The 26,059-nt window shown below is 48.3% G+C and overlaps 1 protein-coding gene across 4 annotated transcripts in view; it reads left to right on the top strand.

Moving 5' to 3' along the window:
• Nucleotides 1-26,059, top strand: part of LOC129160923 (gastrula zinc finger protein XlCGF57.1-like) — a 36,690-nt gene that overhangs the window by 7,146 nt on the left and 3,485 nt on the right. For all 4 annotated transcript variants that reach the window (XM_054738010.2, XM_054738009.2, XM_070543764.1 and 1 more), the window contains one exon: nucleotides 18,511-18,999. In XM_054738010.2, coding sequence (XP_054593985.2) covers nucleotides 18,511-18,999 — 489 coding nt within the window. The remainder of the gene's footprint in view (nucleotides 1-18,510; nucleotides 19,000-26,059) is intronic.

Genomic DNA, 26,059 nt, shown 5'->3' with positions numbered 1-26,059 from the left:
CTCAGCATTAAGGGGTTGGATTGGGGGGTTAAACCACCAAATGGTTCCCGAGCGCGGCTGTGTCTGCAGCTCACCGCTCCCCCAGGGGATGGGTCAAGTGCGGAGAACAAATTTCGCACACACACCTGTGTGTGTGACAACTAATGGGACTTTAACTTTAACTTAACTTAAAACGGACTTGCTCGTGTGTAATTTGGTTATTCCACATTCAGTGTTAATGCAGAAATAAGTTTGTTTCCAAATTTAAAGGTTCAAAATTGCATACATGTTGATAAAGAAAATGTGCAAATTTGCCGTCACTTTTTCAAAAAATATGAAGTTTGACCCTCGACTCCATCCCAGAGTTTCATTTCGGCCCCTTGTGAGTTTGAGTTTGACACCCCTGATCTGACACATGGACTTTCTGCTTCCTTATCACGTGACGTGTGACGCACGCGGATGAAGATCGGCTTTAGAGCTGGGATGTTTGTTCTCACGGTGCCGGGGCTCGTTCCGACACCCACACAGTAAAAACATGCCAATGACAGTTAAAGAGTTGTTAAAGTGTTGAAAGGAAGTAGGGCTGAAACGAATCATCAAATGGTTCGATTCATTAAGTTCCTCGATTCATTTTTTTACTGATTCGAAGTTTCGTTAAACGTGCGCTCCACAGTCTGAACACATTTTACTGGAGCTCTATGTGGTGATCTCGGTGCTGTGGCGAAAAAAGAGAAACCAGCAACGACGGAAACCATCGTTAGAGGCAGAAACGGTCCAACGTTTGGATCAAGAGTTAAACTACGAGCAAACTACTGAATTGGCTGACTGAGTGGAGGTGGTTCATAGACGTCACAACCATTATGTCAGAAGGGAACACCCCCTCCACTTTTTAAAAGGATGCACACACACCTTTTGCTCTTTCGGTTGTTCTCAAAGAAATCCATTCCACTTGATGCATTAGAAATGACTCTGTCTGCTGAAATCCGTTCCACGTTTTTCTGGTTGCTCTGCTGCACGCATGCTGGACGTGACTGACATGGTTGTCAACACAGTTAGAAAATGATGGACCGAACGAACCAAAATAAAACTACAGGCTTGTGGAAGCTGGAGGAGGAGTCAGTGCCATTCCTATCCCATAATAAGCAGTGTCCATGTCTGATCCCTCCACAGACACGGGGACATGAGGACATTTCTCACAAAGAAGCATAAAATAAGTAAATCTGTCCAGAATGAATGCTGACAGATGCTTTGAAACCCTCCGTCCCCCAGTTCTGGTTAGAACCCGGTTTGCCCGTGGGTGATCTGGGTGAGGCCACAGAACCTGCAAAGACTCTCTAAAGGTCTGGAAAACGACCGGTTGGGCTGGCTCTGGTGAAGTGGAGACGGTCATACTGAGAAGTTTCAGTAATGGAAACACACCAATTAGTGCCTGGCTGGCCTATGAAAGACATCCGTTCGTCCTGTTTGTGTGAGGATGCCAGCTGGTCCTGTTCCCCTGCAGATAGCTCATCAGTACTTAATTCAAGTTGTTTATTGTTTATCTACGTTGGTGTTAGTTTGGGATGTTCTGATCATACCAGCAACACCTGTGTGAACCCTGTGTGATGCACTTGGGGTTCTTCCCCTTTTCCTTCATGCTGTGCAGGACAGCAGCAAAAATGTAAAACAACATGTCCGCCTAACTTTAACTCTGTCTGCGAGAGTGATGTAAGCTTTGAGTCCTGCAATGAAAAGCTCCAGCTCCTGGGGAAGCTGATCACAGCTGGTTTAATAAGATGTGAAGAACAACATCTGGGTGGAGTGAGGTGAGTTTCCAGGGATCGCTGCAGAGATAAACACCTCCCAGTCAGACGCAGCTACGCTCACCAACACCCGGCTGTATGAGCGTCAGAAGGCTCGGCTAATAACCGGACCATAAGGAAGTTCATGATGCTGGAAGAGCAGCCTTTCTCTGTGGTGGAAGAAGAACCAAGTTTATTCATACAGCACGTGTCCCAGACTGAGGTCACACAAGGAGTTCCATTAAAACGCTGAACACTAAAGCTAGAAAATAAGACAATGAGTAGAGAACAGCAGGCTCCGCCCACTGCTCAATCACCAAGTAATCCACTAAAGGACATATAATAATAACAACTACAATAATCATAATAATAACATGTAATAATAACAACTACTATAATCATAATAATAAAATATAATAATAACAACTACAATAATCATTATAATAAAATATAATAATAACAACTACAATAATCATCATAATAAAATATAATAATAACAACTACAATAATCATAATAATAAAATATAATAATAACAACTACAATAATAATAATAATAATAGAGCAGACTCTACCTGCTGAGGCGGCTGAGGTCATTTGGGGTACAGGGAGCGCTTTTAAAGAGCTTCTATGACTCTGTGGTAGCATCTGTCATTTTTTACAGCGTGGTATGTTGGAGCAGCAGTTTATTGGCAGCTGAGAGGAAGAGGTTGGATAAACTCATCAGGAAGGCCAGCTCTGTTCTAGGATGCACCCTAGACCCAGTGCAGGTGGTGGGAGACAGAAGGTCTCTGGCCAAAATAACATCTCTGATGGACAGAGTCTCCCACCCCATGCATGTAAATGTTGCTGAACTGCAGAGCTCCTTTAGTGACAGACTGCTGCATCCTAGATGCATGAAGGAGCGTTTCCGAAGGTCCTTCCTCCCTGCAGCTGTTAGACTGTACAATCAGAACTGCTCCCAAAAAAAACAGTTGTCGGCATCAGTGCTGTAATAACTTCTACAATTATAACTTACACATTACTTTTTCTCAGCTTATACATGCAATAATTTATTGAAGGCTACATGTCTACTTTTTAATGAACGGGTAAAAAATAAACAATCTGCACTCTTTTAATCATCTTAAACTTTTAAAACTATTTTAACATCTTCAGTATCCTGCTATGCTTACACATTACAGGTGCTGGCCAGTAAATTAGAATATCATCAAAAGGTTGAAAATATTTCAGTAATTCCATTCAAAACGTGAAACTTGTACATTATATTCATGCAATGCACACAGACCAATGTATTTCCGATGTTTATTACATTTAAATTTGATATTCATAAGTGACAACTAATGAAAACTCCAAATTTGGTATCTCAAAAAATTAGAATATTCTGAAAAGGCTGAATATAGAAGACACCTGCTGCCACTCTAATCAGCTGATTTACTCAAAACACCTGCAAAGGCCTTTAAAAGGTCCCTCAGTCTTGTTTTGAAGGCACCACAATCATGGGGAAGACTTCTGACTTAACAGCTGTCCAAAAGACAATCATTGACACCTTGCACAAGGAGGGCAAGACACAAAAGGTGATTGCTAAAGAAGCTGGCTGTTCGCAGAGCTCTGTGTCCAAGCACATTAACAGACAGGCGAAGGGACGGAAAAAATGTGGTAGAAAAAAGTGTACAAGCTCTAGGGATAACCGCACCCTGCAGAGAATTGTGACGACAAACCCATTCAAAAATGTGGGGGAGATCCACAAAGAGTGGACTGCAGCTGGAGTCAGCGCTTCAAGAACCACCACGAGGAGACTCATGAAAGACATGGGATTCAGGTGTCGCATTCCGTGTGTCAAGCCACTCTTGAACATGAAACAGCGCAAGAAGCGTCTCGCCTGGGCCAAGGACAAAAAGGACTGGACTGATGCTGAGTGGTCCAAAGTTATGTTTTCTGATGAAAGCAAGTTCTGCATTTCCTTTGGAAATCAAGGACCCAGAGTCTGGAGGAAGAGCGGAGAAGCACAGAATCCACGTTGCATGAGGTCCAGTGTAAAGTTTCCACCGTCAGTGATGGTGTGGGGTGCCATGTCATCTGCCGGTGTTGGCCCACTCTGTTTCCTGAGGTCCAGGGTCAATGCAGCCATCTACCAGGAAGTTTTAGAGCACTTCATGCTTCCTGCTGCTGACCAACTTTATGGGGATGCAGACTTCACCTTTCAACAGGACTTGGCACCTGCACACAGTGCCAAAACCACCAGCACCTGGTTCAAGGACCATGGTATCCCTGTCCTTGATTGGCCAGCAAACTCGCCTGACCTTAACCCCATAGAAAATCTATGGGGTTGTTGGGGTTATTAGGAGCGAACAATTAGTAAGCTTCAACTTACTTTTGGATTCTTCAATAAATTCTGTAAATATGGGAATATTTACTGATTTATTAATTAATTAAGATATTCTTAGATATACGGGGCACCATTCCCCTTCAACCGGGGAAAATTGAATCCAAAACTCTTATCAGTCTTTCTTGAAGTTCGTAGAATCCTTGGAGCAGAGACTTCTCTTCGACACAACAAAGCTACTGGACACAAAAATCTGAATTTTATAACATTTAATTAACAATTTGTCAAATGAATAAACAGTGGAATAGATGAATAATAACCGTGTGATATGATTGAAGATGGATGTGTTTGTATGTGATGGAGGATGTATGAATGGGGTCCTTTGTTCTCACAAAGGAGTAGTGTGTGTGTGTGTGTGTGTGTGTGTGCGTGTGTATGGATTCAAAATGGAGTCTTGAATACAAGATGGCTGACCCCTTTGTCTGGCTAAAGTGTGGGTGGCAACTTGCACTTTAACTTCCAAAGCACTTAGAATCAGTAGTAACTTAACCTTAAATCACTCAAAACATTTCAAAAGATCATGAAACAACACAAAAGATTAATCACAAATTAATATCTTTTAGTTTCAGCCTGGCCATGACAGAAACCATTTTAAGATACCAAACAATGATCAATAAGCAGTTTATTCTTTCAAAATGACCCGACGGACGTGTTTGGGACGAAAGAGGAAAACACGAAGCTACTTTTTAAGCAATAGACGCGGTTTATTGCTTATTCTGGACTATAGAGGAAACGGGAGAAGAAAAGGAGAGAAAAAAATGAGTTTTCTGATCACCAAAGCAGCAAGGCGTCCCCCGCTGTTATGATTTGACGGTTCTCCGTTTTTCTCCGCAGTTTCCAGCGTCATCCGTCGGTTTGATGCTTTCTCCGTTGTTTGGCGTTCACGAGTGTTTCTCCACGGGCTCCGCAGTTCTGTGTCCTCAAACATCAGCTGGAGGGGAGCAGAAACGAGCAGATCTGATGGGCTTGCAGTTTAGTTTCCAGCAGTTCCGTGGCTCAACTTGGCACTTAGAGCTTCCGCGTGCTCAAGGGAGTCGGAGCGTTCGATAAGCGTGTCCTTACCGCCAGGTATCCTGGGCAAAAGAACGAGGTTTCTTTGTCTCTGCTGAAGATTTATGGTCTTAGTTCGCGGGAAAAGCTCCACGGCTTCCCGCACATGCGCAGAACGTGTTTCTGGTACTAGGCGGTAACATCACCCAATGCTTCCGTGTGCAAAGCATCATGGGAAATGAAGTTTCTTGGCGCTGATGTGATTATTTGCTTTTCAGAGCAATTTAAGCACAGTCATTTTGGAGAAAATCACTGCATAGTAATTTCCTCATGAGGTCAGACCCTCAACATTCCCCCTTTTGGTTTCGGGGATCGCGCCCAAAGCTCGATCGTCGGAAGCACAGATGGGTTTGTTCCTCATGAACGTAGGTCGACTTGATTGTCGGAAGCACAGGTGGGTTTGTCCCTTAGGACGTTGGTCTCCTTGGACGCCTTTGTCTTTGGTCTTTGTCTTGGATCCTGGCGCCTTTGGTCTTTGATCCTGGTCAGGCACAAAGAGGATAGGAAACGGGATAGTCCCCAACGCGCATAACGAGAAGAAGCCACTCACGCAGGTGGTACGCAATGATGATGTCGTCCATGCGAGAGGTAGTAGTGTAGAAGGAGGAAGGTCGGTGGGCGGTTAACTCCACGAGTGGACACAAAGGCATCTCACCGCCGGCCATACAGTTCAGTTTATGGAGCACGCGGTGATGTACGAGGTCCATAGTTCGCAAACGCGCATTGACCTATGTGGTCCCAAGATTCCCCCCTTTTTGGTCCAAAGGGCGGATCAGGACAGTCTTTGGGCTAAAACAAGGACCATAAAACTAAGAGGTACTACAATGTGCTGGTGCGTCAGACAGAGTCATTGACAGACTGAGCTGGGCCGGCACATAACCACTAGTTAATATGTGACCAAGTACGAAACAAAAATACAGAAAACCCAAAAAAAACATATAACATCCAAGAAAATTCATAGCAACCTTGAGGTCTCATAAAATACATTCTTAGGTCATACATTCAGTGTGTAGCTTATAAAGAATGTGACATAATGCAACACTCAGATAAAAATGTGAGGTAGACTAAAGTGAGAACTACTCTTAGGGTTACAAAATAACAAAGAAAATGTTGCTCACCCCCTTTAGACAGGTGTGGTACATTCACGCTTGGAGTCTCCCCGAACGCGGTCACGAGGCACACCGTAGGTGAGCAAGTGCATCTTATCTTGGAGTTTCTTAACACGCCTGTAGGCGGAATAAGCTATCACGGCCGTGATGAGCCATTCCATCCCCAGGGCGACCAATGTGCAGATTAAAGTCGTATAATCTGTGTCAATGTAGCGTCTTGGGCGTCAAAGTAAGTTCACGCGGGTTTTGTGTGAACTTAGCAAATTTGGTTCCTTCAATCAGTAATTGTTGGTCAATTTCTAAATCGAAGGCAAAGTTATAACCCTGGAAAGCGTCCATGATCTCAATCTCTGAGTCATGCTGTTCGAGGTTGAGGTGATGGAGTGTCAGGTTTCTAGTTCAAAGTGGAAATGCCTACCGTCCTTTCAAATACCAAAGTTTAGCATCGACCTACCTATAGATGTGAGGTGTCACAATTATGGGAACGTTTAACAGGAAACCGAGTTCTAATTTTTTTTCCAACGTGAATGGGAATTGCACTGCCTAGGCTGTACGCTAGGTGGATTTGTGAAAGGTGCACAGTAGAGGGGTAGCAGCTGTCAAGCTAACTTTGAGCAGGTCCAGTGGTACCAAGTACGGGGAAATACGACTTTCAACCAAGCTGTCCAGTGTGGAACTTACTTCCCTGAGCAGGTCCTGCATCAAATCTCTCACCACTCGTGTGTACACAATATCCTGATGTATGGTTTCAGACAAAGTCTTGATTGCACGTAGAGATTCATTAATCAGAGCCTAGTATAGGTACCAGAGTACTCTGTAAGGTTTTAGTAGGTACATCCTGTTAGCGGTCTAGGAAGGAGTTTCTCTTGGTTAGTGAAAGTGACGGCGGGGGGGGGCTTGGTTCTTTGTCGGTTAGTACATGTTAGTGGGTTAAACGTGCACTTTCCCCCCCTTTCCATTTCCATGCATAGAACTATGTCGAGACTACGTCTACCTCCTGCGGGGAGTCTGGTCTCTGTACCCGCGGGGATGGTTTGACGTAGGGTTTGATTTGGTTTGCATGCACCCATTTGTAGACAGGCTCCTGTCTCGCTTTGGTGATGCGTAACCTGTATGCAACTGGAGAGAGTTTTGCCACGATCTCAAATGGTCCTGACCAGCAGGGCAGGAACTTCTTAGCTTTGCGTGCCGGTTGGGCGAACCGAAAGTAGAATACTTTGTCACCCACCTCGTATTCGCGGCTGGTTGTCTTTTGGTCGTAGTAGGCCTTAGCGCCTTCTACGTTGGTCTCCAGTTTCTTCTGAGCGTGCGCGAACGTAGCTCTGAGGTGTGTTTTCAAGTCTGCCACATACTGATGAGCGGTATAGGCAGTGGCAACACTGACATCCTCTGGGTGATACAGGAGGTGCAGTGGTAGAGTCATCAGTCTGCCGGTCATCATCTCAAAGGGCGTAACCCCTGTGGATCGCTGGGGAGTGGACCGTATGGCCATCAGGACCAGAGGGAGCTTGACGTCCCAGTCCTTCCCCGTGGAGCAGACGCACTTTTTGAGCATGGAGACGACCGTGCGGTTCATCCGTTCGACCTGTCCGGATGACTGTGGGTGATAGGGGAGGTGGAATCTCACTTCCACTCCCAGAAGTTCAAACAGGGACGTCATTACACTGGATGTGAAATGAGTTCCCCGGTCAGAGTCAATGCAGAGTGGAAGTCCCCATCGACTGAAAACGTGGTTAATCAGCAGTACAGCGGTTGTGACGGCTGTATCGTTTGGCGCTGGAAGGCATTCCACCCACTTTGTGAAACTGCAAGTTACAGTTAGCATATATTTGTTTCCTCTTGCCGATTTGGGAACCGGTCCAACCCAGTCGATCTGCAGGTGGGACCAAGGGAAGGTTATTCCCCTGCGTTGCAGTGGTGCTCTAGCAAGCGGCTGGGAGGGTTGAAACTGGGCACAGACGAGACAGCCTTGGACATAGCTGTGTACGTCCTTGGACATCGACGGCCAATATGCTACTTCTGTCAGTGACGCGAGGGTAGCTTTTGCTCCGCGGTGACCTCCAACCGGAGTGTCGTGGGCGTAGGCAAGCATGACTCCTCTGTGGTCAAGTGGAACAACCCAGCGCGGCGGGCTGTGATCGTCACGCATGTAAACTAACAAATCGTTTTGTAGTTTCAGGTGCGCGAGTTGACGATGCAGGGTTACCAAATCTCGGCTTGCGCCAGTAGGTGGTGACGGTTGTTCAGGCATCGGGCCCTTTTGGAGAAGCTCGCGGATGAGCTTCAGGTCAGGATCTTGTTCCTGCATGGTGACTAGGTCCGCGTCCTGTGGTTTTCTGCCTAGAAACACGGGTACCTCAACGGTCCGAGGTTCGTCTGCCTGGCTAGCATGGCGACGAGTAATCGCGCAGACCTCGTGAACGGCCTTGGGTGGAAGCCACTCGTCTTTGAATTCCCAACAGGTTCCCTGGTCAGCACCGAGCTTAGCAAGGCGGTCAGCTTCGTCATTACCATCTTTCTCCGGACCTAGGGTCCTGGAGTGACCTTTGACCTTTTTCCAGTAGACCATTATGCCTTTCTCAGTGGTGAGCAGATCACACGCTAGGAATAACTCCGAGTGTTTCACGTCTCTGTTCCTGGCGTTTTTCATGTTGTTCTCCTTCCACATGGGGAAGTGAGAGATGAAGCTGTGTCTAGCGTAGTTTGAATCAGAGCAAAGGACGATTTGAGTGATGTCCAAGGCTGCCGCCTGCTGGAGGGTTATCAACACTGCAGCAATTTCGGCGTACTGACTAGACTTTTGGCCCAACCGGTAGTGATTTGGTTGCTTGGTGTCACAGTCAACCCAAACGACTCCAACCCCAGCACGGAGCTGGCCTTCGTGAAGGTAGGAGCATCCATCAGTGTAAACTTTCGGAAGCCCTTGGCAAACATTCTCATCAAAGTAGCGATGATTGGATGCGGTTGGGTAGACTGCGGCAGGTGTGTCCAGGGGGCCCATGACGGAGTCAGAGTCACAGTGCTGGCAGCCAGCTAGCCCTTGTCCTAGCGCTAGCTTGGTGTTCTGACCATACTTGACCTCAATGTTGTATCCTTGGAGCACCATCATCCACGTCGCAATGCGGCTGTTTGACACTCTTCCTTCGCGCAGACGCTGGCTGTTTAGGAAGGTGACAGGCTGATGACACGTTTCAATGATCACTTTCTGTCCACCGATGTAACTACGAAAGTGTTCGACAGCCCAGACTGTAGAGAGGAGGGCTCTCTCACAGTCTGAGAACTGGAGTTCCACCTTGCTCAGAGGCTTGCTGGCGTATGCCACAACTCTCATGTCCTGGTCGTGTTTCTGCTTCAAAGCAGCGCTCAGGCAGTGAGAGGAGAAAGTCGCCTCTATGTAGAACTCTTTATCCTTGTCTGGGTAAGCCAGACAGGGTGCGGACGCCAACTTCTGTTTTAGGAACTGGAAGGAGAGTTCTTGGGGTCTGTCCCACACGAAAGGTGTGTCGTTCCGAAGCAGCTCAGTGAGGGGCCTCGCTGTTTCAGCGTACTCCTCAATGAACTGCCTGGAGTAGTTGCAGACTCCGAGGAAGCTCCTGAGTTCAGTCAGATTAGCTGGGGCTTTGATGTCCTGAATGGCTCTAATGCGTCCCGCTTGGGGCTCGACTCCATTAGGGCCAACCAGCAGTCCAACATACTCCACTTTGGTTCGACACCACTGTCCCTTGACAATCGCCAATTTAGCTCCGGCGTCAGCGAGCTGTTGCAGCACGTGACGGAGTTCGGCCAGGTGCTCCTCGAAGGTTCGACTCCTCATCAAGATGTCATCGACATATATGAGGTTCCCTCTGGAAGCAGCATCTGACATGGCTTTGTGGAGGAAGATGTTGAACTCGGCAGGTGAGTTAGAGTAGCCAAAGGGGCAGCGGTTCCAAGTATATTGGCGATTTTCAAAGGAGAAAGCCAGTTTATACTGGTCCGCCGGCTCAACCTTCATGGTCCAGAAGCCGTTGGCTACGTCAACCGTAGAGAAGAAACGAGCATCTCTGACTCTGGCTAGCTCCTGATCTAAATGGATCATAGGCCACCTGGAGAGAGGTACTTGTTTGTTCAGTGCGCGATAGTCTATGGTGAGACGCCATTTCCCAGTCGGTTTCAGAACCGGCCAGATGGGAGAGTTGTAAGTGGAGTTACACTCTCTGATGATGTTTTTCTCCTTCAGCTGATCGAGGATCTCCTGGATCGACTCATAAGCAGCGAGGGGAATCTTGTACTGACGTACAAAAGTAGGAGGGGCATTCGGGTTCGTTGGAATGCGAACCGTGTGCAGGTTTGTGAGTCCACAGTCCAGGGAGTCCCTGGATAAGACGGACTGAAACTCATAGAACAGGCTTCTAAGCTCTGCTCTCTGCTCCTCTGACTCCAGCGCATCCGCTTTGTCAAGCTGCTGGCTGACTTCGGCCTCGAAGCCGTCATAAGGTTCAGAGGAGGAGGGTCTCTGGTGTTCCGGGCTTTCAGCCGGTGACTCAGAGGGTTGAGTATTTATTGCAAAAACCGTTAGACACTGACCACCGTCAGTATCTAAGGTTGCACTGCAAATGGGTTCCTCAGGAAGGGCTTCATGCCGCTTGATGGTAATCATTTGTGAAGGGAAAGTACTGAATGTGTCTAAACCAACCTGTCTGTCGTTCAAGAACAACGGAAGTTGTCCGATCACGGGGACTGAAGGTTCGAAGTCATGGAATGAGCTATCTATCAGCATGCCCAAGGGCTTTCCTGCCGGCATGTGGATAGGACTCCGGGTCGGATTTTCGACCAACAAGTAGGCAGAACGATTGTTCAGCTCCAAGAGTGGCGTGCCACAGACGGCTAAGTTGAGCTCCAAGAAGTGTGGTGATGGCTGGAAGAAGGCCTGTGTGCCTGGCAGCTTCTGATGCTTCATCAGAGTCAGACGAACAGGCACTCCTTTGACCAGTGGGGGCAGAACCGTGCTGGCCTCAACCACTGCACGGCAGGCCTGTGGAATGGTCTGACCGGACAGCAAGTGTTCACGGCCTTCTGAGCGAGGCTCAGAGGATGGTGTGGCTCGGGCCCAAAGGACTTGATTGCAAGTGTCCAGCTGGGCACCGAGTCGAACCAGCAGATCTGCTCCGATGAGTGCAGGTGGATCAAGCTGTGGTATGATGCTGAATGTATGTGTGAGCTGTCTTGCTCCAAGTTGGATAGTCAGAGAGCAGACCTCTGGCGCTTTCAGGAGCCTCTGCGGCCAAGTAGGTGACAAGAGCCGATGGCTACGTGTCACACTGACCAGAAGGGGGTCCTTCTGACGCAGGTGTTCAAACGTCTGCTGGCTGATGGCTGACTTTTCAGACCAAAGAGCAAGGCGAGCATCTGAGATGTGGGTGCAGTTGATGGTAAGACCACCAACTATGTGTGGTGCATATGGCTGCAGGCTGACGTTCTTCAGCGAGCAGAGAAAAGATGAATGTGTGCGGAACGGAGTTCCAGGAGCGGTTTCATGCCTTTGCAGGCGGACATCGTCTGTGGGAGCTGTAGGGAGGGGCATGACCTTGGAACAAGGGTTTTGCTGCTCACTTATGCTGACTTCAAGAATGGAGGATGGTCGGCTGCTATCCGGGTTCCAGGGCTTAGGTGTGTCCACCTGGGCCCACAGTTGACCCTTCTGGCAGTCGATGAGGGGAGCTAGACGTTCAAGCAGGTCCTGACCAATGAGAAGTGGTTCAGTGTCTAGCTGGCAGACATAAAACGGGTGAACCAGAGTCATGTCTTGGAAGGTGATATCCAGCCACGCCCGGTGAGTGATACACTCCCGGGTCTGGGTGTAGCTGGTGATTTTCAGGTCACAAGGTTCAACCTGGACTGGTTTCCCGAGCGACCGCATGGTGTCAGACACGCGATGGAACAATGTGGAGCACATCAGGGTGATTTCTGAGCCGGTATCCAGCAGAGCATCAACCTGTATGCACCCACCTACGTTGGTGCTACAGTACAAACGGCGAGCATGATCATGGTTTGTTAAGTCACCAAGGAACTTCAGAAATTTAGTATCTGGTTTCTCTGGGGGGTAGATTTCAGGAGACTCCTGTGGTCTACCAGTAGTGTTTCCCCAACTGATCAGGTAAGTCCTGGCCACGCTGGGGGGTTGAGCCACGCCTAGTCATGCGGACGTTGACTCTGAGTCTGGCTTCTTAGAAGCAGACTTTGGTGCAGGGGTCTCATCTGCAGATCTCAGCTGTTCCTTCTGTTTAGCTAGGAACTGCTGAAACATCTCCTGGAGGTCGGCTTTGGTCAAGTACTCACCTGCGGACTTGTGTTCGGGACCTACCTGTGGGCGGCGCTCCTTAAACCTTCCACTGTTCCGACCTGCCTGCCGTTGGTTTTGGTTGGGCCACTTCCTGTCTGATTGTCCAGACCTAGGCGGCCAATCAGCACCCCCCTTCCCCTGTTGAGGAGATTGGGACTGCTCTCGCGGTTTAACAGGTCTAGGTTTAGCAGATTTTGGCTTAGTGGGTGGAGCTTCTGTGCCTTCAAGCTCCAAACGCGGCTCGGCGTCGGGAGCTAGGTGCATGACGCGGTGATGTGCGTCAGGCTTTTGGGGCTTTCCGCCGGCTTCCCAAGCCTGTTGAGCGTATCTCCTAATCTCCTGAGTTGTCAGTTTTTTCATCCGACAATACATTGAGACTTCGGAGCGAACACACTCGTGCAGGTTGTGAATGAACAGGGATCTGAAGGCAGGGTCTTCCTCGAGCCCAGGGCCGTTTCGACCTTGGAAATAAGCACTTTTGAGTCGGCGATAATACTCTCTGGGGGGTTCGTTCCTCCCGTGTTTGATGGAGAAGGCCCCCATTGTAGCTGACACAGAGTCTGCATACGTGGCGTATTCATCTCTCAACGCTCGGCAGAGCGAGGAGTACCGATCTCGAATGTCAGGTGGTAGAGTTTCCATGAAACCATGCACCGTTCTAGATGTGGTTTTCCAAATTAGCTTGAGCTTTTCCCTTGAAGAGGGTGCTGGAAGATCAAGCAGACAACGTTCTATCTCCCTGAGATAATCGTCGACATTGGATTCATTGGTGTTAGGATCAAAGCGTTCTACGTCTTTAGCTAGCGATTCAATTTGACGTACACGGAGCCCTGACTCACGGTACGGCGCGTCATCCTCTGACTCTGACCCACGGTCTGTCTCAGAAGGCGCTGGATATCGCTGGTGTGCTCTGGGCTCCCAATGTTGACTCCTGGGGCCCAAATCGGGGTTCGGCATGCTGTGGCGGGCTGCTGGCACGTCACGTGGGTGTCTTGGGAGGTCCTCCTCCCGGGGCACGTCTGCGTAGTGCAGCCTGCGTCTTTCAACTGGGGCTTCTGCGTAATACGCACTGTCCGGGTACGGACTGGCGTATGATGCTTGGTCATGCAGCTGGTTATCGGCATGCCGAATACCGGAGTAGCTAGGATGGGTGGATGGTTGAGGTGCAGCTTGGGGTGCATAACCCCAATCGGCACCTTGCACCCTTCGTGGACTGGGGGAGCGGTCTAAATAGAGGTGCCGCTCAGCTGGTCGACTTCTCACTGATTGAGAAGGCCGTGAAGATGAGGGTGGTGGTCCAACCTGGGATTCGAGGGTGAACTGCTCTCGGCCCCTAGGTGGTCCTGAATGCCCTATAGTGTGTGTAGGGAACGGGGCCGAAGGTTGGAACAGATGAGCTTCATCTCTCCCCTGCGGCGTGCGTCCGTCCAGAGAGTCCTGGTGTTTCCCCCCTTCCCACTGTCTGTTGTCATCAGCAGAGGGGGGCGGGGTCTCCTCCCCATCTTCCCCAGAATCGGTGCGGGTGTCGTCTTCCTCGATCAGCCTTCCATTTCGCTGTTTTTCAGCTAGCATACTCTGGAGGTTCATGATCTTCTGACCACGTTGGAGTCCTCTCTGATAGAGGATCAGGGCTAACTTAGCTAAGTGAACCTGGATTGGTTTTGTACCATCCGGGTTTTCTATTTGATCGATTACAGCTTCTAGCTCGACGCTACGCTGTTCTTCAGTGAAATCCCTAGAAGGGTAGTCGGGTTCTCGAGCAACCGCGACCAGTTTGGACAATATTTGTCCAGAAAGTAGGCCAGGTTCATAGTCGTGGGCCGCAGCGTCACCTGGTTGCTGGGAGTTGGTCAGTTCACTACTCTGTCCCTCCATTTTAACAACCGAACCAAAAATAGCCTAGTAGAGCTTCTGCAGATAGCTCAAACTGCACCTTTTGGGCAGCAACTGCTAGCTTTGTAGCAGAAAAACACTAAATTAACCTTTGTGCGCACAGGTTTTAGCGTTTTAAGATTGCACGGAATGCCGTGACTAACGCCTAAAATACTATTCCTTTCAGTATTTTAGCAAAAGCTGGTGCGTTGCCGTAGCAACGTCTTACAACACTTGCAGTGTTAAATATGCTAGTTATTCCTTCAGAATATTAGCAAACAAGGTGTTATCAGTCTTTGAGTGAAGGTTTCAGTTAGTTACAATAGCCACTGTGAGTTAAAGTCGCTAAATTAGCAGTTAATTTTAGCCTAAAAGGGTTAGTCAGAATTACTTACACGCTGCACCTTTAATGAGGAACTGAATTTTAACCTAAAAGGTTAGCCAGAATTAATTACACGTTGCACCTTTAAGGAAAACTGAATTTTTAACCTAAAAGGTCAACCAGAATTAATTTACACGTTGCACCTTTAAAGAAGCACTGAGTTACTGGTGAGAGTTCGATGCAGCTTCCTGCTCAGCGAAATCAGCACCACTCTGTTGCTGGTTCAAGGCTGAACAACGGATTATTTTTAATTCAAGCTCTTTGGATTTATTTGTTTGTGCCGGATAGAAAGTCTCTGTGTATCCAAGCCTCACGCGGGGCACCAATAAAATGTTGGGGTTATTAGGAGCGAACAATTAGTAAGCTTCAACTTACTTTTGGATTCTTCAATAAATTCTGTAAATATGGGAATATTTACTGATTTATTAATTAATTAAGATATTCTTAGATATACGGGGCACCATTCCCCTTCAACCGGGGAAAAATTGAATCCAAAACTCTTATCAGTCTTTCTTGAAGTTCGTAGAATCCTTGGAGCAGAGACTTCTCTTCGACACAACAAAGCTACTGGACACAAAAATCTGAATTTTATAACATTTAATTAACAATTTGTCAAATGAATAAACAGTGGAATAGATGAATAATAACCGTGTGATATGATTGAAGATGGATGTGTTTGTATGTGATGGAGGATGTATGAATGGGGTCCTTTGTTCTCACAAAGGAGTAGTGTGTGTGTGTGTGTGTGTGTGTGTGCGTGTGTATGGATTCAAAATGGAGTCTTGAATACAAGATGGCTGACCCCTTTGTCTGGCTAAAGTGTGGGTGGCAACTTGCACTTTAACTTCCAAAGCACTTAGAATCAGTAGTAACTTAACCTTAAATCACTCAAAACATTTCAAAAGATCATGAAACAACACAAAAGATTAATCACAAATTAATATCTTTTAGTTTCAGCCTGGCCATGACAGAAACCATTTTAAGATACCAAACAATGATCAATAAGCAGTTTATTCTTTCAAAATGACCCGACGGACGTGTTTGGGACGAAAGAGGAAAACACGAAGCTACTTTTTAAGCAATAGATGCGGTTTATTGCTTATTCTGGACTATAGAGGAAACGGGAGAAGAAAAGGAGAGAAAAAAATGAGTTTTCTGATCACCAAAGCAGCAAGGCGTCCCCCGCTGTTATGATTTGACGGTTCTCCGTTTTTCTCCGCAGTTTCCAGCGTCATCCGTCGGTTTGATGCTTTCTCCGTTGTTTGGCGTTCACGAGTGTTTCTCCACGGGCTCCGCAGTTCTGTGTCCTCAAACATCAGCTGGAGGGGAGCAGAAACGAGCAGATCTGATGGGCTTGCAGTTTAGTTTCCAGCAGTTCCGTGGCTCAACTTGGCACTTAGAGCTTCCGCGTGCTCAAGGGAGTCGGAGCGTTCGATAAGCGTGTCCTTACCGCCAGGTATCCTGGGCAAAAGAACGAGGTTTCTTTGTCTCTGCTGAAGATTTATGGTCTTAGTTCGCGGGAAAAGCTCCACGGCTTCCCGCACATGCGCAGAACGTGTTTCTGGTACTAGGCGGTAACATCACCCAATGCTTCCGTGTGCAAAGCATCATGGGAAATGAAGTTTCTTGGCGCTGATGTGATTATTTGCTTTTCAGAGCAATTTAAGCACAGTCATTTTGGAGAAAATCACTGCATAGTAATTTCCTCATGAGGTCAGACCCTCAACAGGGTATTGTGAAGCGGAGGATGCAATACGCTAGACCCAACAATGCAGAGGAGCTGAAGACGACTATCAGAGCAACCTGGGCTCTCATAACACCTGAGCAGTGCCACAGACTGATCGAGTCCATGCCACGCCGCATTACTGCAGTTATTGAGGCAAAAGGAGCCCCGACTAAGTATTGAGTGCTATACATGCACATTCTTTTCATGTTCATTCTTTTCAGTTGGCCAACATTAGAGAAACAAACATTTTTTCATTGGCCTTTAGAATATTCTAATTTTCTGAGATACCAGATTTGATGTTTTCATTGGTTGTCACCTATAAATATCAAAATTAAACGTAATAAACATCGGAAATACATTGGTCTGTGTGCATTGCATGAATATAATGTACAAGTTTCACGTTTTGAATGGAATTACTGAAATATTTTCAACCTTTTGATGATATTCTAATTTACTGGCCAGCACCTGTATGTGTGCGCCTATATAAACAACTGTATTGTACTCTGCTCTGGTAACTATTGTCCATGATGTAAATAGGTAATAACTGTGCTTCTGTTCTGTGTCCTGCATTGTTTGTATATGTGTGATGTTGCTGCTGACACAACCAAATTTCCCCTTGTGGGACTATTAAAGGATTATTCTATTCTATTCTATTCTATTCTATTCTAATAATCATTATAATAAAATATAATAACAACTACAATAATCATTATAATACAATATAATAACAACAACTACAATAATCATAATAATAAAATATAATAATAAAAACTACAATAATCATAATAATAAAATATAATAATAAAAACTACATTAATCATAATAATAACATGTAATAATAACAACTACAATAATCATAATAATAACATGTAATAATAACAACTACAATAATCACTATAATAAAATATAATAATAACAACTACAATAATCATCATAATAAAATATAATAACAACAACTACAATAATCATAATAATAAAATATAATAATAAAAACTACAATAATCGTAATAATAAAATATAATAATAAAACTACAATAATCATAATAATAACATGTAATAATAACAACTACAATAATCATTATAATAAAATATAATAATAACAACTACAATAATCATCATAATAAAATATAATAATAACAGCTACAATAATCATCATAATAAAATATAATAATAACAACTACAATAATCATCATAATAAAATATAATAATAACAACTACAATAATCATTATAATAAAATATAATAACAACTACAATAATCATTATAATAAAATATAATAACAACTACAATAATCATCATAATAAAATATAATAATAACAACTACAATAATCATTATAATAAAATATAATAACAACTACAATAATCATAATAATAAAATATAATAATAAAAACTACAATAATCATAATAATAAAATATAATAATAACAACTACAATAATCATTATAATAAAATATAATAATAACAACTACAGTAATCATAATAATAAAATATTATAATAACAACAATAAATCCCCCAAAATGCTAATTTGTAAGATTCCTTTGCTTTGTAGTGCTTTAGCCCACTGAGAGCTTAAAAGTTAAAGATTGTCACTGACAGCAGCTACATCTAAGTGTTTATTCATTTTCCTTTGGACTGAATAGTTGCTGGTTTTATCTTGGAGACGTTTCTCCTCACATCAGCTTCAGATCTAAAGCTTGGGTTGTGAGTAGGAGGCTTAGAAGTTCTGGTCAGAAATGAACACGCTGATTGTGATGGAAGTTTTTATTGTTCCTAAAGTAGAAATCTGTTTTTATCTAAATGAAGTTCATGTTCTTGTTCCTTTTTCCCACATCATGTAGCCAGTATCACTCATGGTGTAAATATAAAGGTATGGTGGTCTGTAACATCATGTGTCTGTGTTTCCTACAGATGTTCCACAGCTGGTGCTGGTTAAAGAAGAAGCTCCTGAAGAACAGAGTGCTGGTGTGGACCAGCAGGACCCAGAACACCTCCACATAAAGGAGGAACAGGAGGAGCTCTGGACCAGTCTGGAGGGAGAGCATCTCTGTTTGAAGGAGGAAACTGAAGCTGTCGGGTCTCCTGTTACTGCTGTTTCTATAAAGAGTGAGGATGATGAAGAGAAACCTCTGGTCTCACAGCTTCATCAGCAGCAACTAGAAGACCGAGATGTTCCAACCAGCAGCTCAACTGACCAGATGACCGCAGAAACTGGTGGAGGAGCAGGAACTAGCAGGAACCCAGATCTGAACCCTCATGAACAAACATCTGATTCTTCAGAGACTGAAGTTAGTGGAGATGATGATGATGTGAATCTGGACTCTGAGCTGTCAGACTCTGGGTCTGAAACTGGAGATGAAGATGATGACTGGAATGAGAGCAGGTCTTCTGAGTCAGATGGTAAGTCTGTCAAGTTCTTCACAAGTGGTCTCTCCAGAGACACGTGAGGGAGACGAGTCATGCAGCAGTCAGGTCTTCAGGCTGTTTGGTTAATAAGAAATGTGTTAGAGTGAAGCAACATGTAGACTCGTGCAGGAAAGTCCAGAAGAAACCTAAATCATTTAGTCGTGATGACTGTGGAGAAAGGTTTACTACAAATGTAAATCCTCCTCGAACCGTCACCTTATCGTGGTGGAGGAGTTTGAGTGTTCTAAGCCCCCTTCAGACAGGCCATGAAAAACGGAAATGTTCCGGAATCTGTCCGTAAGACCTTTCTGTCTGAATACAAACATCCGGATAACGTGTTCCGGAATTTATCCGGACGAAGCCCCTAGTAACAGGTCCGGAATTGTTACGGACAGGGTGGCTGCTTCAGACTGGTGAGGTAAAGTTCCGGACAAGGGGGAGGGGGAGGAGGAGGGGACCGGGGGACGCTGTGCGCACCTAGATAGCCCGCTGCTGTAGCATGCGGCGAACCACGGCAGCTCGCCTCCTACGGTACCATCTAGACGCGCGACGGAGCGCTTCACACCGCTTCAGTGATTCCTTTAACCATTGAGCTTCATCATCCAGGTCTCTTATGCGTCTTCGTGTGTGCAGAATTATGCTTAAGCACCTCGTGATTTTTATCTTGAGAGGTGCTATAGAAATGATATTTTCTTCTTCTTCTTCTTAACATAAGTCCGATTCCCACCCCACCCCACCCCCCGCCCTGCTGTGTGAACGCAGCCGAAAGGACAAGTTCCGGTACAAAAGTGGTGTGTCTGAAAACACAGTTCCGGCTAAAAACCGGATTGAATTGTCCGCAAATGTTCCAGAATGTCTGTCTGAAAAGGGCTCTAGTGATCCTAGGAGCTATGTTGTCTGGGGCACTTTGTGCCCCTGGTAGGGTCTCCCATGACAAATTGGTCTGAGGTGAAGGGTGAGACAAAGAACGGTTCACAGGATCTTTCATGGATGCAAATTTAAAGAGTGTTGTTAAGACTCGGGCTTTATTTCCCGATCCGGACTCGGATACTGAGTTCAAATTACAGGAGAGCAACTTGGTTCTCCTTAAAGGTTGTCAGGCTCCCCTGATCCCCTTATCTTACACACCCAGAAGGAGCCCAAAAAAGATCCAGTTTCCACCTATATTGTATTATTTATATGGACTCAGCGTAGCGGGGACTCTTTTGAGCAGAGATGCAGAGAGCAGCAGGCAGACCGCTGATCATTCATGAACTCCAGCTGCGTTCTGCACACGGCCACAGTAACATTTTCTAAGTTTCTAAGTGGCGTCACAAAAAATATATAATTAACACACATTCATTCGTGTCCGTTCATTTTCTCTCTGGTAAGTTCTGTCTTTTTTTGATCAAAACCAAGAGAACTAAACAAAGTTCTTAAATAAGTAAAATATAGCCTAGGTAGATTTTTCCCACTACAGGTTTGTACCTGTATAAAGCAGTAATTTATCAGCATGTAGTATTTTTATAGTTGATACAATTCAGATCATCTTCAAAACTCCGTCCCATGACCAGGGACGTATCTAAGCATTTTGGGGGCCGAGGCAAAATAGACCCCTGCCAGGTATTTTAAGTTGAAGTGCTGTCTGTTCTCTTTCTTAACATTCGTTTCGATGTCTCACTATGGGATACACCCCTCCGCGGATTCCTCAGAAGCACTTATCTCAATACGCCAATCCTGATTGGCCAGTGACCGTGACGTACGCGTCCCCCTGCTACTATAAGTAGCAAGCGTCCCAACGTACGCACTATTCAATCACCTCTTCTCGCTTCGGTGGTCGCTTATCTCTGAGGTAAGTTAGCTCAACTGTTCACAGACGGAGCCTTCTAATATTCTCTCCGTCGCCGAACGTTAACTTACTGTCCTTCTGTCCTGGCCTTCACCATAGGCTCGGGGCATAACGAGCAGCTTCACACTCCAGTGCATCTGTTCGTTCTCTGCTAACACACCAGTTAGCCTACATGGAAGCCGCTCCTCCCACCAGAGGAGTCGACGGCGCAGGAGCTCGCCTCTGTACCTGTGGGAACAAAATCTCAAGCACAGACCCGCACAAGGTCTGCTCGAGCTGCCTCGGGCTGGAACACGCCCAGCTGGCATTGGAAGTCCCCGGGTCATGTGAGAGCTGCGCTTGCTTCACCCTGAAGAGCCTTCGCCGGCGGCTAGCGCGCCAAGCTAGCCTGTCGGGGAAGGACCCTTGCCTGCCGGCCCCTGGGCCACCGCCTGGGGACGCCAGCGAACATGTCCTCCCGGAGCCGGAACCGTGTGCCGAACTCAGCTGGGGCTCACAGCTCGAACCGGCCGGTCCGAGCCACCCCGTCGAGGACGTGTTGGAGTTGGACTACGGAGACGACGGGGGCACCTCGGAACTCCTCATTTCAGAGGAGGACGAGGATGACGACGTTTTTCTCCCCATCGCTCAGGCCTCCATGCCTAGCTTTCCGTCCTCTCCCAGGGATGGAGCGGCTTCTCCGGCCGCCCACCTGGACATGCAGTCAGTCTGCCGACGCGCTGTGACCAGGCTCAACATCCCTTGGCCCACCATGGTCACTGAGGCTGTCAGATCCCGCTACGAGGGAAAGAAGCTGCCTCAGGCCACAAGAGCGGCAAAGCCCCTCCTTCCCGCCTTCCCGGAGCTTCTCCAAGAAGTGAGGTCCTCCTGGGACAAACACCCTTTCAGCTCCAGGTCTCCTGTCCAAGGAGCCTCCTCGCTGGATTTCGAGGGGATGGAGAAGGCTGGCATGCTTCGCATGCCGCCGATGGAACCGCTGGTTGCAGCCCACCTGCACCCACGGCTCTCGGCAACTTCCTCCAGGCCTCCCGCTCTCCCCGCGAAGGCGGACCGCTTCCAGTCGGCGCTGAACGAGAGGGCGTACAAGGCTGCCGCCATCTCGGTCCGAGCTTTGAATGTCTCCTCCATGCTCTCGGCGTACCAAGCCGAGCTCTGTGAGGACATGAATACGAAGCCGGACCCGGAGGTGTGGGAGGAAATCACCGTAATGACCGACATCTGCCTGCGTGTGCAGCGCTGCGCGGTCCAGGCCACGGGAAAAGCGTTGGGCATGATGGTGCTTCAATAACGTGCACGATGGCTGAACCTCTCCAACCTCTCTGATAGAGAGAAGGAGGACATTTTGGACATGCCAATCGTGCCTGAAGGCATTTTTGGCTCTGCCCTGGTATCAATGCAGCAACGGTGTGAGGCCAAAAAGAAAGAGGATGAGGCCCTTCATCTCTGCCTTCCCCGTAAACCCTCACCGGCGCTGCCGGCTCGGCTGAACCTGCCTCAGGCAGCTGCCCGAGCCCAGCCTCAGTTCCGGATCCCAAAGCGCCCGAAGCCTCAAGCTGTCCAACCAGCTCCTTCGGGCTCAGCGCCTCGACCAGTTTGGCCTCAGAGATCCGGCAACCAAGCCGCTCCGCCGTCGGGACAACCCACCCGACCCAGCGGTCAGCAGGTGAGGAAGAAGAAGAGGGCAGCCTGACGGAGTTCTTTCCCTCCGGACGCTGCAGCTGGCAGTTCCCCGTTCGCCAGCTCCTCCTGTTCGATGTTGCCACGGTGCCTTCTCCCCCCCCTCACGGAACCCCTCCGGCAGAGTCCCCGAGCGGTCCAGGGTGGGGCCAGGACGTGCAGCCGGCTGTGCCGGCTCAAAACACACGTCACAAGCACTCACATTGTTTTTCACAAACATGTCACGCTCAAGGAGCATTAAAACGTTCGCTGACGCATCCAGACGAAATGTCAAGGGTGCAGCAAAAATCAATAAAAATGTTACCCATGAGCGGAACCAGGCGGGGGCGGCCCCTGGCAGACTTACCCGCCAGCCAAACGTCGTCCCTGCACGCCTGGGCCGTCAAAGCACAAAGCCCCCGCGCATGCGCAGTGGTTGCCACGAGCACCGCTGCCCCACAACCTCTGGAGGGAGCTGGTGCTCCGTGTGTCACGGCTGTGTCACCGCTCTCCACTCACATGGAGGAATGGACAGCGGTTTCTGCTTCACGTTGGGTGCTGAGAACTATTTCGAGAGGTTACAGGCTCCAATTCGCCTCAGTTCCTCCTCGATTCTCCGGCGTAGTGTTCTCCCACGCCCAGGGGACGTCAGCTCACATCCTTCAGGGAGAAATCTCCTCCCTGCTGGAGAAGGGAGCGATATGCATTGTGCCTCCCGATCGGTCTCAGAGCGGTTTCTACTCCAGGTACTTCCTGGTCCCGAAACGGGGAGGGACCGGGATTCGCCCGATCCTGGATCTGAGGGCCCTGAACCGATGCCTCAGAAAGTAAAGATTCAAAATGCTCACGCTCTCATCCCTTTTGCGTCTGATTCACCAGAACGACTGGTTCACCTCAATTGACCTGAGGGACGCATACTTTCATATTCCCGTGTACCCTCCACACAGGAAATTTCTGAGGTTTGCCTTTCAGGGAGTGTGTTATGAATACACCGTGCTCCCATTCGGCCTCTCGCTGAGCCCGAGGGTGTTTGTCAGGTGTACGGAGGCAGCGATCGCCCCTCTGAGAGGGAGGGGCATTCGGCTGGCCACGTATTTAGACGACTGGCTCCTGCTGGCACGGTCCAGAGAGGAGGCAGCGTCAAACACGCTGGTTGTGATCCATCACTTGTGTGGTCTGGGTTTCAGGATAAACTGGCAGAAAAGCGCTTTACTCCCCTCCCAGAAAATAACCTTTCTAGGTCTGAATCTGGACTCAGGGGCGTTCACGGCCCGTCTCTCGACACCGCGCGTGAACGCGCTCTCGCTCTGCCTGGCGCGCTTCCGCCTACACAGTTCGGTGCGGTTTGCGTTATGCCTCAGGCTTTTGGGTCTCATGGCGTCGGCTATTTCAGTGGTACCACTCGGCCGTCTACACATGAGAGATTTTCAACGCTGGGTGGCTTCTCTGGGTCTTTCTCCAGTGCGCCACAGAGCGCGCAGGGTGACGGTCTCTGCAGCGTGCGTCGCGGCGCTCCGCTGTTGGCGTCACCCCTCCCTCTTGGCACAGGGGGTGCCTTTGGGGTTGGTTCTCGTGAGGAAAGTGGTCACGACAGATGCGAGCCTGTCAGGTTGGGGGGGGCTCCTGGAGGGTCGCTCTGTCAGGGGTGTGTGGAGCAGAGAGCTCTGGGGGACACACATAAATTATCTGGAACTCCTCGCGGTCTTTCTGGCCCTGAAGCGCTTCCTGCCTTTTCTCTCCGGCCATCATGTCCTAGTGAGAACAGACAACACCACGACTGTGGCTTATATAAACCGCCAGGGGGGGCTGCGCTCCGTGCGGTTACACACGCTGGCACGCAGACTGATCCTATGGTGCAGCAGGCATCTCCTCTCAATCAGAGCCACCCATGTCCCGGGTGTTCGGAATCGGGGGGCGGATCTGTTGTCCAGAGGGACACCCCTGTACGGGGATTGGAGCCTGCATCCAGCAGTGTTGGAACAGATTTGGATCCGGTTCGGCACAGCCGTAGTGGATCTTTTTGCCTCCAAGGAGAATGCTCAGTGTCCTCTGTTCTTCTCCCTGCGCGACCGAGACGCTCCACTCGGCGTGGACGCGCTGGCGCACGACTGGCCACGGGGACTGCTTTACGCTTTTCCCCCAGTGGCCCTGATACCACCCACCTTGCTGAGGGTACGAACCCAGCGCCACACTCTCATTCTGGTGGCCCCATACTGGCCAGCCATGCATTGGGTGGCGGACATTTTCCAGCTCCTGGAGGGCCAACCTTGGAAACTGCCGCTTCGCAGGGACCTGGTGTCCCAAGCGGGAGGCTCGATCTTCCACCCTCATCCAGAACGGCTGGCCCTGTGGGCCTGGCCCCTGAGGGGTGTGGGCTAGTGTCAGCAGAGCTGCCCCAGGCAGTCATTCGAACCATTCAGAATGCTAGGGCCCCCTCCACTAGGTCCCTATATGACTGTAAATGGAGGGTGTTTGAAGCCTGGTGTCAGGGCAGGGAGGTCTCACCCTTCCAATGCCCGGTGAACGTCATTCTGTCTTTCCTGCAAGACTTGTTGGATGGGAAGAAGGCTTTCTCCACCATTAAAGTGTACCTAGCAGCCATTTCCGCCCGACACTTGGGTTTTGGGAGGAAATTGGCAGGTCAACACCCCCTGGTGTGTAGCTTCATGAGGGGCGCGCGCAGGCTTCTCCCTGTGTCCCGACCCCTGGTGCCCTCATGGGATCTGTCCTTGGTGCTGTCGGCCCTCTCCGGGCCTCCATTTGAACCTATGGACGGCCTGGACCTTAAGATCTTGTCTCTTAAGGTGGTGCTACTCCTGGCTTTGGTATCTGCAAAGCGAGTTAGTGACTTACAGGCTCTCTCTGTGCACCCATCCTGCACCCAGTTTGCACCAGGTGACATGAAGGTGTCCTTGAAGCCCAACCCTGCCTTTGTGCCTAAGGTGGTGGGCTCCTTTTCTCCTATTATCCTCACAGCTTTCTACCCGCCACCCTTCTCCTCTCCTGAGGAAGAGCGGTGGCACAAGCTGTGTCCGATTCGCGCGCTCAAGGAGTATGTGAATCGGACGGAGAACCTTCGCAGGGGGGACCAGCTTTTTGTGTCATGGGGTGGGCCTCGTAAGGGGAAACCCGTCACAAAGCAGCGGCTTTCCCACTGGATTGTGGAGGCTATTTCTATGGCTTACTCCTGTCAGGACATTCAGGCACCTGTTGGGCTCAGGGCCCATTCTACTAGGGGCCTGTCTGCTTCTTGGGCCCTTTTTCGGGGGCTGTCAATCCAGGAGATTTGTGCTGCAGCAAGTTGGGCTTCTCCATTTGCATTTGCACGCTTCTATAAGCTTGATGTTTTGGTCCCTGCAATGACTCACACGATTCTGAGTGTGGGGTCTTTGGCGGGCCAAGATGTATCCCTGTAGGTTGGTGATCGCTGGATAAGCTGTCTGGCAATACGGGAGTCTCCATATCCCATAGTGAGACATCGAAACGAATGTTAAGAAAGAGAACTTTAGGTTACTATCGTAACCCCGGTTCTCTGAGTAACATGAGTGAGATGTCTCACCAGACAACCCT

This window comes from Nothobranchius furzeri, chromosome 13 (assembly GCF_043380555.1).
Source record: "Nothobranchius furzeri strain GRZ-AD chromosome 13, NfurGRZ-RIMD1, whole genome shotgun sequence".
Taxonomy (NCBI): Eukaryota; Metazoa; Chordata; class Actinopteri; order Cyprinodontiformes; family Nothobranchiidae; genus Nothobranchius; species Nothobranchius furzeri.
Note: the sequence above shows the minus strand (reverse complement) of the source record. Positions and strands in the feature narration are given on the sequence as shown.